This window comes from Taeniopygia guttata, chromosome 7 (assembly GCF_048771995.1).
Source record: "Taeniopygia guttata chromosome 7, bTaeGut7.mat, whole genome shotgun sequence".
In the NCBI taxonomy this organism is placed as follows: domain Eukaryota; kingdom Metazoa; phylum Chordata; class Aves; order Passeriformes; family Estrildidae; genus Taeniopygia; species Taeniopygia guttata.
The window spans coordinates 15,030,979-15,044,084 of NC_133032.1; the positions used below are offsets into that span (position 1 = coordinate 15,030,979).

General features: G+C 39.0%; 1 protein-coding gene across 9 annotated transcripts in view; it reads right to left on the reverse strand.

The window, feature by feature from the left end:
- Positions 1–13,106, reverse strand: part of ABCB11 (ATP binding cassette subfamily B member 11) — a 52,998-nt gene that overhangs the window by 24,987 nt on the left and 14,905 nt on the right. For 7 of the 9 annotated variants that reach the window (XM_072932215.1, XM_072932213.1, XM_072932217.1 and 4 more), the window contains 9 exons: positions 11,670–11,691; positions 10,431–10,478; positions 10,291–10,339; positions 8,207–8,448; positions 5,256–5,343; positions 4,252–4,385; positions 3,444–3,615; positions 1,590–1,714; positions 653–827 (listed from right to left, as the gene is read on the reverse strand). In XM_072932215.1, the coding sequence (XP_072788316.1) occupies positions 653–827; positions 1,590–1,714; positions 3,444–3,615; positions 4,252–4,385; positions 5,256–5,343; positions 8,207–8,448; positions 10,291–10,339; positions 10,431–10,478; positions 11,670–11,691 (1,055 nt within the window). Of the gene's footprint in view, positions 1–652; positions 828–1,589; positions 1,715–3,443; positions 3,616–4,251; positions 4,386–4,714; positions 4,734–5,255; positions 5,344–8,206; positions 8,449–10,290; positions 10,340–10,430; positions 10,479–11,669; positions 11,692–11,970; positions 12,553–13,106 lie in introns of those variants that run through there. The other 2 variants (XM_072932218.1, XM_072932219.1) reach the window with 2 other exon arrangements.

Genomic DNA, 13,106 nt, shown 5'->3' on the forward strand with positions numbered 1-13,106 from the left:
TGGACTGGAGTCTGCCATTTGGGCAGTCCTGGCTTAAGCAGCTAACCAAAATACCTGTAGATGTTTGCTTCGTTGCATTGAGGCCAAAAGTGTCTAAAGCACCTACTGTGCAGAAGTGAAGGCATGAGTGCCATGCAGGTTAACATGGTTTTTGTACATCTGCAGGAGCCACAGCCAGATGTGCTTTTATCTGCATACATGTTTACATGGCCTTTTTAAAAACAAAACAACAACAGGAAATGGCTTCTCAAAGGAACACAAAGTGTTCATGAGACATTAGATATGACAAGACTTTCTTGAGTTAGGTATCTCTTTACAACAACATTTTTCATCATAAAATTCTTCAGAAAAGCCAACATCCCAGAAGCCCCATGCTGACCCACAAAATGGAAAAGCTAGTTTAAGACTTCTGATAACTGTGTAGGCTGTCAAATGAAGGCATTATTCTGATAACCATAAGTATTATTCAAAATATTTAAAATAAACATTTTTTTATATTATCCAGTTGTGTCATACATATAGTGAGTAATGATCTTTAAAAGACATAAATAATGTTTGTTACCATGGAGCCATCAGATACCAGAACAGATATGTGTTCCAGAATTATTTTAAAGAACAGTCTAGAAAAGTTGCATCAAGCTAAAATGAGTACCTGCAGAAGAGTGCCGGGCGAATATTCTTCTTCCTCAAGGACAAGTTTAGAGCCATACCAAAAGGCTAATGCATAACTTAGAAAAACTATAAACCACATGTAACCACTGAATAATCCCATTATAATCCCTTTTCGAATTCCCCAGTGCTGAGCAAACACCAAGTTCTTATCATATCTGTAGAAAGAGAGAAAAATAAGAGGTAATTAAATATATTTGGCAGAAATTTCAAAATGAGGAAAGATCATATGAGGCACCTTTGATGACTCAGCAGAATGTCCACACATAAGGTCAAAACAGAATCACTCTGAAGTGAGAGAGCACTGCTGAAACCAGCAATGCTCCCAGATCATTAAATCCTTGTATATTCCAGTGTAATAAGCACAAGAAGAGCGACACCCATTGCAGATACCTCATCATGGGGTTTGGAATTTTAGCAGATTAACACAGGATTTAAGAATTTGGCCAACACTCCAGAGCACATCCTATAGCCATGTTATATTTTCATAGAATTTAAGAGAACTTTGCAGAAGAAAAACCTGATGTTTTTCTGATTAAAAATGATGCCATGATTGAATGTCATCATTATGATGTCGTGATGAAACTAATTCTCCTACTTAGCTTGAAAATACTCGGTTTTCAGCTACGCTGCAAAAGTGATACATCAGACAGCATCGAGGGAAAAATTTGATAGAATGTTCCTACAAGTAAGCATGAATTCAAGATAGTATTGCTGATGTTTTATTTCATTGATAGACTGAATTATAAAATTAATTCTGCATACATTACTTGAAACATACATGCATGTAAGTTTCAGAGCTAATAGATAGTCATAGTTGTAGAATATAGAGATTAATTGTTAGGAATCTGATGTGCATTACAGCATTAAATTGCTTCAGGTAAATGAAAACAGAGACCTTAGAGTTTGTTCAAACAAACCTTTCAACTTCTTTCTTCTCCCCACCAAAAGCAGCCACTGTTCTGATGGATGAGAGCACTTCATCAGCCACAGCTCCAGCTTTTGCATAAGCCTTTAATTCTCGGCCTGTTAGTTTTGCCACAGCCTACAAGAACATAAGCAGTGCTGGTTACACCTGAACTCCAGGTACAGAAAAGGACAGTGATGAGCAATGCTGGCTACCACCCTGTGCTGGCTGCTCTGCACTGGATCACCTCCTGCACTCCAAGCAGGCTTTTATTAGGCATGTTGCACACTCAAAGACTTAAGTCTTCTAGTGCCAGGGCATACACCTTTGTAGCATATGTTTTGCAACAGCTCTGCTCCAAGAGGCTAGAAAGAGCAGCTAACTCTTGCTTTCCCTGCTTCCCTCCCTCTCTCTCCTCTCACTAGGCTGAAGCAGATTGCACACTGAGGGTTTGTGCACAGTGGGAGGAAGGGGGAGCTTAAGTGTCAGGAGTAGCCCTTTAACCACTGTGGCAGATCCAACTTCAGGAAGAAGAGGTAACTGTAATGGTGGGGGAGGATAAAAACAGATATTGCCCATCAATGTGCTTTGTTTTGTGGGCTAGTAGCAAACAGATCCTACACAGTAACCAAGAGCTCACTGGATGCCAAAAGCTTACTTAAGACTCAAAAAATGTTCAAATTAATGGAAGAAAATGTACTAATTTACAATTCTATGCAGAGATACCACATTGACTTGGGAATGAGATATCATTAGAAAGTGAAATGTGTCAGTCTTTCCTTTCTCTTTCCAAATACCCTACCCCTTGCATCTATTAGTCCTTTTTGAAGACAGGAAACCAGGCTGATTGACTTTGGGCCTATTTTCTTCATGGTGTAAAACAAAGACTTGGGCTGGAAAGGCTCATAATGAGGAAAAACTTAACAGTAGGTATGTGACTGGGAAGAGATGGGTACAGAAAAGCAAGAATGTAAAGGGAGAAAATTACAAACATAAAGAGGAATAAGATGGAACAAATGAAGGAAAAACATTTTGGGTTTTATTTCATTCCCTGCCAAGCTTCTGCTCTCCCACTTCACACAAGTCATTATTCATATCAGCTACTTGCAGCCAGCACAAGGTGCTAAAGGAGAGCTGGAAGACAAGAAATTAGTCACAGTTACATTAGATGTTTGATAGCAAAATGATAGCAAGCTGTTCCTGACATGAAAGAAATGAGATTGCCAGAGGAATGAACCCAAGAAGAATGAAGAGGATGAGCAGGAATTACCCAGCTCTGCTGAGTGTGGGAGAGGACATGAGAAGGCAGAGATCCTGCAGTTTCCCTTTTTACTGTCCTGTGTACACTGAAAGTTTGTAGGAAGTGGATGGAGAAGCAGAACAGGAACAACTGGAGAAGGTGCAGCAGCTTCTGGGAGCAGGGACAGTTTGAGGTAACTCTGAGAAGTTGTTTTCAACCATTCTATGTTTCTGAAACTTAGCACCCATAAAAGCCACTAATTTACATAGAGAAATCATGTCCTTGATCTTGTAGCCATCTAAAGTAGGTGTGCAGTAATTGAGAAAGGTAAGGGCCAGCTTCTGATCTCAGCATTAATGCCCATCCACAGGACCCACAAGAAGGTAAGCTTACACTCCCCTCTTAGCAGCAGGATTTATTACTCTGGGAATCAGAAAAAACAAAGTGAGAGCGAAGCCCACCTACCCTCTACCACACCCCTCCCTCCATCCCTCAGTGCTACTGGGACCATAATCTGTCTCTCTTGACTTTAAAGGGGTTTAATCAACTTCCCCAATCCTCACAGCTTTCTGGCCAGATCTTTCCTGTTCATTATTGCTCAATGTGAACCTTTCACAGTTCACTTACCAAGCCATAGAGAGCTGCTCCAACCCCAAGCAGAGGGCTGACTGCAATGATAACCAAGGTCAATTTCCAGCCACTGACAAATCCCAATAGGAATCCACCTACAAAGGTAGTTATGCGCTGGATGAAGATTGCTGCTTGATCAGCAATAGCCTCATTAATTTTGTTAACATCACTGGAAAACAATAACAACAGAAACAAAAAACTTTTGTTTGCGCTGTAGGTCTTGGCTACATTTGGGTTAGTTGCTTTTCACTGGAGAGGGCCCATCCTCATCCCTATTCTTTCACCATTACCCCATACAAAGACCCTGGAGTACAATGAGAAAACCTGATGCCTTTGCAATGGAGAAGCCTTTCAGGCATGAATATTGCAGAGAATATACTGTCCTTTCCCAGGAAATGTTCTGGCAGCAGACTCATTCACTAGCTGGCTCTTACTACTGTGCACCAGCTGATTCAGGAAGTGTGCACTTGCAGTCAAACTATGGATCACTCTGAAAGGACTGGGCACAAAAGGAGAAGAGAGGAGAGGACAAACTGGAAAAAAAAACCCACCCCAAAACCCATCTGACACATTCACTCACACACACACACATTTGCTGTCAGACAAGGCATGAAAGGGAAATAATAGTGGTTCAACAGTTATGGTACTTAGCACAAAGATGGGAGAGTCTGTTTGCTGCTCCCACAAACATAGCTGTAATTCGACTAAAAGGTGTTTGTCACATGCCTGATTACTGGAATTCTGCAGTGTTTGGAAGGAACTGCAAAATGTTTTCTGTAGCATATGGGTTTCTTAGATTACTTACTCAGAAAGTCGGGTGTTCAGTTCTCCTACAGATGTACAGTCAAACCAGCCTATATCCATTCGCATTATTTTCCTGAAATAAGCTTTCCTGATTTTCTGTATCTGACGAGCTGCAGACATAACCCAAAAGCAGACCTGGGAAAAGCACAAAACAGCTGATAATTACAGTAAAAAGTATTTCTACTCCAAACAAATCAGAAAAAGCAATTTGGCTATTATGGGAAAGGTTATTAATAAAATTACTATTCAGGTAAAATACATTCTGACTACATAGACATGATAGCTGTTTTGATCTTTAAATAATCCAACAATTTTATAGAGGCTCTGGATCAGGCATTTGTCTCAGTTCTGATAAGATGGGAGGAGAGGCAAGTTAAATTACTTATGCTCTTACATGAATGCCATATGGACAACATTTTCTCCATCTACAAATGTAAGTAATACAGGGATGGCAGCCATCCTACCTCTGCAAAATTCTTGGATTGTTTTCAGGAAGGAGATTGACATGTGATTTTTGTGATAAAAATGCTTCAAAAGCCATGGGCCCTTCAGCAGACTATGCAGGAATCATCCAAGCTTTTGACTCACTTCAGTCGTAAGAACTGAAAAATTACTAAAGAACATGTAGGGTACAATTCTTCTCCAACATTAGTTTTACACTAGTATTGCTCTGTAACCTCTCTGTAACAGAAACAGGGCTCAATACAGTTGAGATGCCTCCTGGGAATCTGCATGCCCTTCAGCTGTTTTGGAGGGCATGTGGATTCCATAGTAGCAACACTTGATCAAGTATTGCTTGTGGTGTGGGTAAAATGCATCCTTTTGCAAAGGTATCCATGTGCAAATCCAAGGAGCTCTCAGATTGCCAGAGCTAACATATTTCAGCAATGGAATGAGAACGGAAAGCATCTGTTCTGCTAAGTAGTTAAAACCAACATAATAATTATAAACTTAATTGTTTAGTGATTTAAACTTTGAAATCAAAATGGAAAACAAAATACTGACTTGGAGGTATCCTAATATAAGTATGGCACAACCAATTCCTGCATAGTATCCTGCAAACTTGGTCATTTCATGTTCAATGTCCAACAGCCTGAAAAAAGAAAAAGGAAACAAAAAGGCAAAAAGAAGTGAGTAATACTTTTTAAAGTTTCTCACATGTTTCTTATCTGATGCTTCTTCAAGTTAGATTCAGACCAGGGGGCAGTCAGCTTGTTTTGCATTGTGTCCCAATACCAAGGCTATTGCTAGTGGCTGGCTTCCTTTTTCTCGCTGTTGCACAGGGGGTGGGAGCTGGCAGGTACCAAAAAAAGCTCCACGATCATGGAGCATCCCTGTAGTCTCCAGGAAATGCCCCCAGACTGCCTGCTCCGAAACAGCACAGGTGAGAGGGTGTTTCAGAGAAGAGCTGCCCAACAAGTTCTCATTAGATGTTGAATGTGCTTGCTTTGCGCCATTATAGCAACTAATAACACTCGGATTTCAACTGCATTTTACAGGGAGAAGTGAGGGCTGCTGAAGTCAAATAAAATATTACTCTGTACCATAAGCTTGCTAATCTAAAATGATAATTTGTTCTGTTACACAAGTAGTAGTGATAATTACTCCTAATATTAGTGAAGGGCACTGAATTGCTGCTTTTGCATTTAATCTACTTTGAAATAGGTTGTGCTAAGTTATGCCTTTAGATATCTTTTTAAAAAACGTCCTGCAGAACAGCAAATTTTATTTAATTTACCAAAAATTTTGTACCCTGAAATTTTAAGCCACAAGAGGACATTCTGGACCTGACTTGATCTCTGACAAAAAAAGAGTCATGGAAAGAACTTAGGTTGTTAACCTAAGTTATCTGACACAGATATCCAGAACAATTTTACATGATAATTAAGAATGTGGAGCAGATCCTTCTAGACACTGTGCCAAGGCACATGATAAATAAGGAGGTGACTGGTGACAGCCAGTGTGACTTCAATAAGGGCAACTCATGCTGGACAAATTTGGTGGCCTTCTATGAAAGTGTTACAGCATCGATGGATGAGGGAGGAGTGACTGACATCATCTACTAACTGGATTTGTGCAAAGCAATTGATATTATCCTTGTCTCTAAACTGGAGAGACATGGTAGATGGACCATTCGGTGGATAAGGAATTGACTGGATGGTTGCACTCAAAGAGTTGCGGTCAAGGGCTCAATCAGTGGCAGATGATGTTTCTCAAGGGCTGGTATTGGGAGCAGTGCTGTTTCACATCTTTGTCGATGACAAAGTGGACAGTGGGTTTGAGTGCACCCTCAGCAGGTTTGTTGATGACACCAAGCTGTGTGTGCAGTTGATACACTGGAGAGAAGAGATGCCATCCAGAGAGACTTTGACAGGCTTGAGAGGTGGGACTGTGTGAACCTCATGAAATTCAACAAGGCCAAGTGCAAAGTCCTGCCCCTGAGTCAGGGTAATCCCAAGCACAAACAGAGACTGGGTGAAGAATAGATTGTGAGCAGCCCTGGGGAGACAACTCGGGGATGTTGGTGGACAAAGTTCAATGTGACCTAGTAATGTGTGCTCTCAGCCTAGAAAGCCAGCCATGTCCCTGGCTGCATCCAGAGTAGAGTGGCCAGCAGATCAAGGGAGGGAACTTTGCCTCTATATCTCCTCTGGTGACACCTGGAGAGCTGCATCCAGCTCTGGGGGCCCCAACATAAGGAGGACATGGACCAGCTGAAGCAAGTCCAGAAGAAGGCCATGAAGATGATGAGCAGACTGGAGCAGGCTGAGAGAGTTGGACTTGTCAGTCTGGAGAAGAGAAAGCTGTGGGGAGACCTTGGAGCAGCTTCCAGGGCATGGAGGCGAAATGACTTTAAAATAGAGCAGTTTTAGATTATAAAGAAATTCTTCACTGTGAGGATGGTGAGACACTAAAACAGGTTACCCAGAGAAGCTGTGGATTCTTCATCCACGGAACTGTTCAAGGCCAGTTCGAATAAGGTTTTGAGCAACCTGATCTAGTGGAAAGTGTCGCTATCCATAGCAAGGGGATTGAAACAAGGGTATGATCCCTAAAGTCTCCTCTAACTCAAACTATTCTATGGTTCTGTGAATGTGTCCTGCCAGGTCTGTAGTTTCTGCTTCAGAGGTACAGAGGTCAGTAGTCTATCTGCCAGCCCATCTCCGAAGGCTGGCTTGGATGTCCTGGAGCAAAATAATTTGTCCCTAGTCAAATCTACACCTACATCTAAGAATATGAATAGCTTCCCATGCGCCCTGAATTTCAGAGACCTTTAGACAAGTAACTTTTAATTCCAATTGAGTATGTAATGAAACATCACTTAGGGATTAGAAAACTCTTGTAATGATGCACCAAGAAATGATTCTTAGGAAAGGTTACAGGTTCAAATTTGGCCTTATCAGGTATCTGTATCTGAATGAATTATCTAGACTCCATTTATTATATTTAATGGAAAGAAACAGCCAGTCTTATGGGGTAGTTCTTTTGAACTGCCTCAGACATCCCCCATAAGCTAAGGTGAATTGCATTCTAAAAATGCTCATTTCTCTCAGTGACAAAAGTCTAGCTAACTTGCTCAGAAGTCAGCAGGCACCTACAGGTAATTAAACTCTGACCAAAATGACCAGAAGTCATTACTACCTACAGTGTAATCAGAGAAAATAGATTAATGAACTCAGATATGTAATAGATATATCTGTTATCTGAACAATCATAATCGAAAGATATTCTTGCTAACAACTATAACTGAAAGACCAAGATCCAAGCTGACCTTCTGTCCCTTCAGATAATATTGCCAGCTCAGAAACGGGACTATAACAAGAACCATGCCTCTTTTCTACATTATTATGAACAGAAAATATAAGATTTAGAGGCTGAACAGGACATTCAATAGCAATGCATTCTCTGACAAGCTATGATAACAATGGGAAAGAAACAAATACATCCATACTTACCCACATCTTATTGTGGCGTTCTTTTCATTCTGATGAATAGTACCATTAATCCACACTATGGTGTTGTTTATACATGTCTTGTTTGGGTCTTTAAGCTCTTGCATTTCAATGTCATATTCGATAAATGTGTCTGCCATTGCACCAAATACAAGCAACACAGCTGGCTGGGCTACTCCATGAACAATAGCACACAAACTACCAGCAGCCATCATTAAAATCTCCACAGATGATGAAAAACGAAACTAAAAAGGGAAGAAAAAAATACGGTCTCTGCTGAGAGGCAGTCTTCATACCGGTTGTGTAGTGATAAATCGTTAATTAGGTGGATCAGATAAAAAAACATTCTCTTTAAATTTCAGAATTGTCTTCAATATAGAAAGAAGACAAATCTCTCTGTCCAATCTAATCTAATTACATCTGTGATTACAGCCTCATAAATTATTACACGCTTCCTTTTAACATGTGAATGAATGTATTATCAGATAAAATTAATAGCTCAATATCGTTTTGCATTATCATCATTCCAGAAACTAGGTAAGAGATTAAGAATAGTAACTATAATTCATATATATAATCTGCTTTGCAGACTTCCGGTGGAGAGAGTGGGAGAGAAGGAAAAAGCCTTAGGGCATTATGTAGAGACTCTGAACAGAGTTTGGCAATTTCTCAAAAGTCTGCAGTGCTGCGGTAGGAAGCCAAACATCTCAGAGCAAGTTTTCATAGCTAAAATTCTAAAATGCTTTGGCTGAGCCACACAGTTGTGGATTGGCTCTTAATGAGAGAGAAATGTGTAGAAAAGTGTTTGCACACACGTAGCTCGGCAAAGATACAGTGATTTAAGTTGCCTTTGTCATGATTGTATGAAATCTGATTCTCAGGGTGAAGTCAGGTGCAAATATATAGATTAAATTGTCCATAGAGAATATCAGTATCAAATGCTATACATTTTAAAATAGGAGTGTCAAGAGGAATCATAGCCTGCTGAAGAACCAGTCCAGGTTCTGTAGGTGCTATAATGTGTCCTAGAGAAGAAAGGGTGGGAATTGACAGCATATATGGAAAGGGACATTAGGGCAAAGACAATATAAAGGGAAACCAGTTAACACAAAAGATAAATAAATAAAACATCCTTCTACAAAAAAAAAAAAAAAAAACAAAAAAAAAAAAAAAAAAGAGAGAGAAGAAAACTGTAACTCTACCACTGTTTCACAAACCTTGTTCATAAGAAGCCTAGGAGTTCACTTCATTAAAAAAAATCAAACAGAAAATGCACAAATATATGATATCTGATCTCTCAGCACATCTGAAGCAAACATACTGTATTTACCAACTGCACTTCAGGAGTTAAATATCTGTGCAAAAGAAGCTACAGATTTCAAACTCTCTGCTTGCCCTCTGTGGGAACAGACTGTTCTCTCCACCCTACCAGGAAATGAGACCCTTAGGCAGGTACATCATTGCAAGGGATGTTGCTGCACTAGCCTGTTACAACAGCCACGACCATTCTCATTTGGACACATTACAGACTGACAGGGCTGTGTGCAAACCAGGAGTAGTGAGATCTCTTAGCTGCATGCTGCTGGGTTGGATACCTCTTGACTACATTTATTTTAAAACTTATATGAACCCAGTGGAATTACATCAAAGGCTAGATGTAACTCATACCATTGAATATCGTGCATCCACAAGTTGCCACTGCAACACTGCAACCAAATTTTCTAAAACCCATGGAACAATTAAGAGGGAGATAAATTATCTGCCAAATATCACACAGCAAATTTTTGGCAGAAATAAGAATGAACCAAGGTCACCTAGCTCCCTGCTATGCAACTTAACCTAATTTCCATATATGTACCTGTAGCTTAAATATAATGTGTTTCATAGACATTTTTGACACTAAACTGACAAGACAACAAGGGGTTCTAGTGAATTCCCACTGAATTTTATTGATAGGATTTCAGGCCAAAAGATTTAATCCTTAAAAGTTCAAGTCACATCTATACCCCAAAACAATGTTATTGGTTATTGTCACTTATTCTGCAACACAATACACATTAAATATTTACAGACATTGCTTTCATTACCAGCTGAAAGAAGCCAACACGAACACTGTTTTCTTTCTTCTCTGACGACCTTCAACAACAGAAAACATAAAATCATAAACTTGTAATTTAGTACTTATTTTGTTTTACATGCAAAGTATAAAGAATTAAACTTAACTCACATTTCACTTTTCTTCTCTATAAAAGGTTCTTCATATGCGTAGAAATTTCTGGCACAAAGGATAAAATTTTTCATTATTAATTTTACTCTCTTGGTTACTTCTCTGAAATTACATTTTACTTGAGACGTTTTGCCCAGAATTTTCAGAGACAAGCTGTTTCTTTCAGATTTCTTTGAAACCAGTGATTTAATGGTTCTTTGAAACTTTAGACAGAGACTAGAATGGAGGGTGGGTTAAACTTCTCTAAAGGTTTATACTTTGTTCCATAAGCAGCTCCTCAGTGCACTGTTCCTATAATGTGGATTGTGGGTTCTTAGAGGTCAGGTAAAGAAAAATCTACTGCCCAAATTGTTGGTTAATCCTTCCTTTAAGACAGAGAAAGTTCCTGTTGCCATAGCAAGGAATCATCATCAGCTCTGTACACTCAGTGGTGAACGAGTAGGGATAGTCTGTTTGTTGTGGGTTGTTTTGGTTTGGTTTTTAATGAAGCAAACTATTCAAGCTGTATTTGTCATAAACTATTTTCAGAAACCAAAGCCTAAAGGAACCTTTCCTTCAGGTATGTATAGATCACATGCATTTTACATGTGAAAGTCCAATAGAACTTGCATTTCAAGGTGGAGAGATGTGGTAGACTTCTCATAGTGGGCTGGTGCTCTCTTAGATCAGCAACCTGACAATGGGAAAAATTAAGAGGTACTCTGGTTTTCCTGTTCTAGAGGTAGCTCCAAGACTGGGTAACTGTGTCAGAAAGAGTTGGCTCAAATGATAGTACTGTTATTGTCCAGCCTGCTACAACATTGTCCAAAAGTCTGGGAAGGAGGCTCTTAATTCCAATCAGACCTCTAATAATAGCTGAAGGCCAAATTCTCTAAATAATCCCAAATTTTAACTATCCAGAATTCTACACTTAAATCTTAGTATCTGAGATAATTCCTTTTGTTTTAAAATCTCACAGTTAAGTTTAAGAGAAATTAATCAAGTCTGATTAAAATTCCTGAAAAAGTGATTTCTCAAACTAAAAACACAGAAAGAAGATCAGATTGCTGGCATTTATGTTTTTAAAATTTCTAGGACTGCTTTGGTCTACCTGTTTCAGTTGTATCAAATAAGGGAGGTCAATCACTAGAGAACAGTTTTTTTAAAAAAAACAAATATTCAATCAACTTGGTCCAATAAAATTAACTTCCTTGAATATTCATAGAAATATTGATTGTTCCAATCATGTACATGACTTACTCTGATTTCTTGAAGCTGTTACCTGTGAGGGAAAATAAATGCACAGTATAGTTAATGATTATTGTTAAAGTACATAACCTTCTATAGACAAGTGAAACATAAGCTCTAGAACTCCATGGGACCTGATTATTCCTGAGTTATAAAAATCTTATTCCCACTAATACATAAGCCAGGATGTGGTTTAAACTAAGAACATTATTCAGGACATTTGCCAAAAGTAATTTTCATTGCCAACTCTTTGCTAATATTCAACAAGTCATCTTGGACACTGCCTCCTCAAGGATACTAAGCTAATACTCACTCCATGCATGCTCCCTGAAAGGAGTGGTAGCTCTTCACTCTTGTCTTCACAACTTAGACACTGCAAATCCTGTGGAAGATGAGCAGTTGTGGTCTTGGAGGGTAGGATTAACTTTCCACACTGATGGCTGCTCTTGAGACATAGTCTAAGGAACCATAGCTTAGAGAAATTGAATCATACTACAAGATATGATCAAGCTGTAGGACAATTCCTTAGTCCTCAGAAAAGGTCAGGATTTAGCCCCCTTTCAAAAGATGTTGTGAAAGACATAATAAAGCACAGCTTGTGTAATCAGGGGCCCAAAGAAGGGTCATCTAAAGGTCTGATGTAGAAAATATTTGTTGTACATCACTTAAGATGACAATGAATAAAGAATTAGTGGGGTTTTTTTAACATTTTTAAAACATTTATTTATTTATATTTTTTGTACTTATTTTTTATTTTTATTTTTACATCACAATTTGGATAACCTAAGGGCACTGAGCATATGCACTTTGCTCAATTACAACGCATTTGCCAGTTCAACATTAAGTTCAGAACTGCAGTTTGCATTTCAAGCACTGTCTTCCTTTCTCCACATCCAGAGACTCATCACTGAGCATGCACAGGGCTGTTTCACAGAGCAGTCACAGAGGAAGTTTGCATCACAATTCCCAGAGGGTACAAAGAAGTCACTGCAACCACAAATTTTGCCTCTATAATTTTTCTACCCAGGGGAAGAAGACTTTTCCATTACCTCCATTACAATGTTAGATGGAGACAGTCTGACTTTAGGACTGAGGGAGCAGCTGATGCATCTCCTTTTTAGGGTTAATAAGATAACTTTATTTGGCTTTAGTTAACAATTACTCTACTGGTTGTATTTTGCTCTCTGTTACTTTGAGATGGCAAAAAAAATATTATTTCAGTAAGGGCACACATATCCCAAGAATCCCAGACATTTTCCAGGAAAGTTCTAATTTGTAAAACTATTATTACAAAGGATCATTTGGTGTGAGAAAACCTTTCTTTTGTGAAGAAAGAATATATCTGGTTACTTGAAGTTTGGCAGCAGGTAACAACAGTAGTGGTTTGAAATAATTTCTGGAGGATTCTTTAAGGTTTATCAGAAAAGTCAAGGTTTAGAGAAAGCTCCT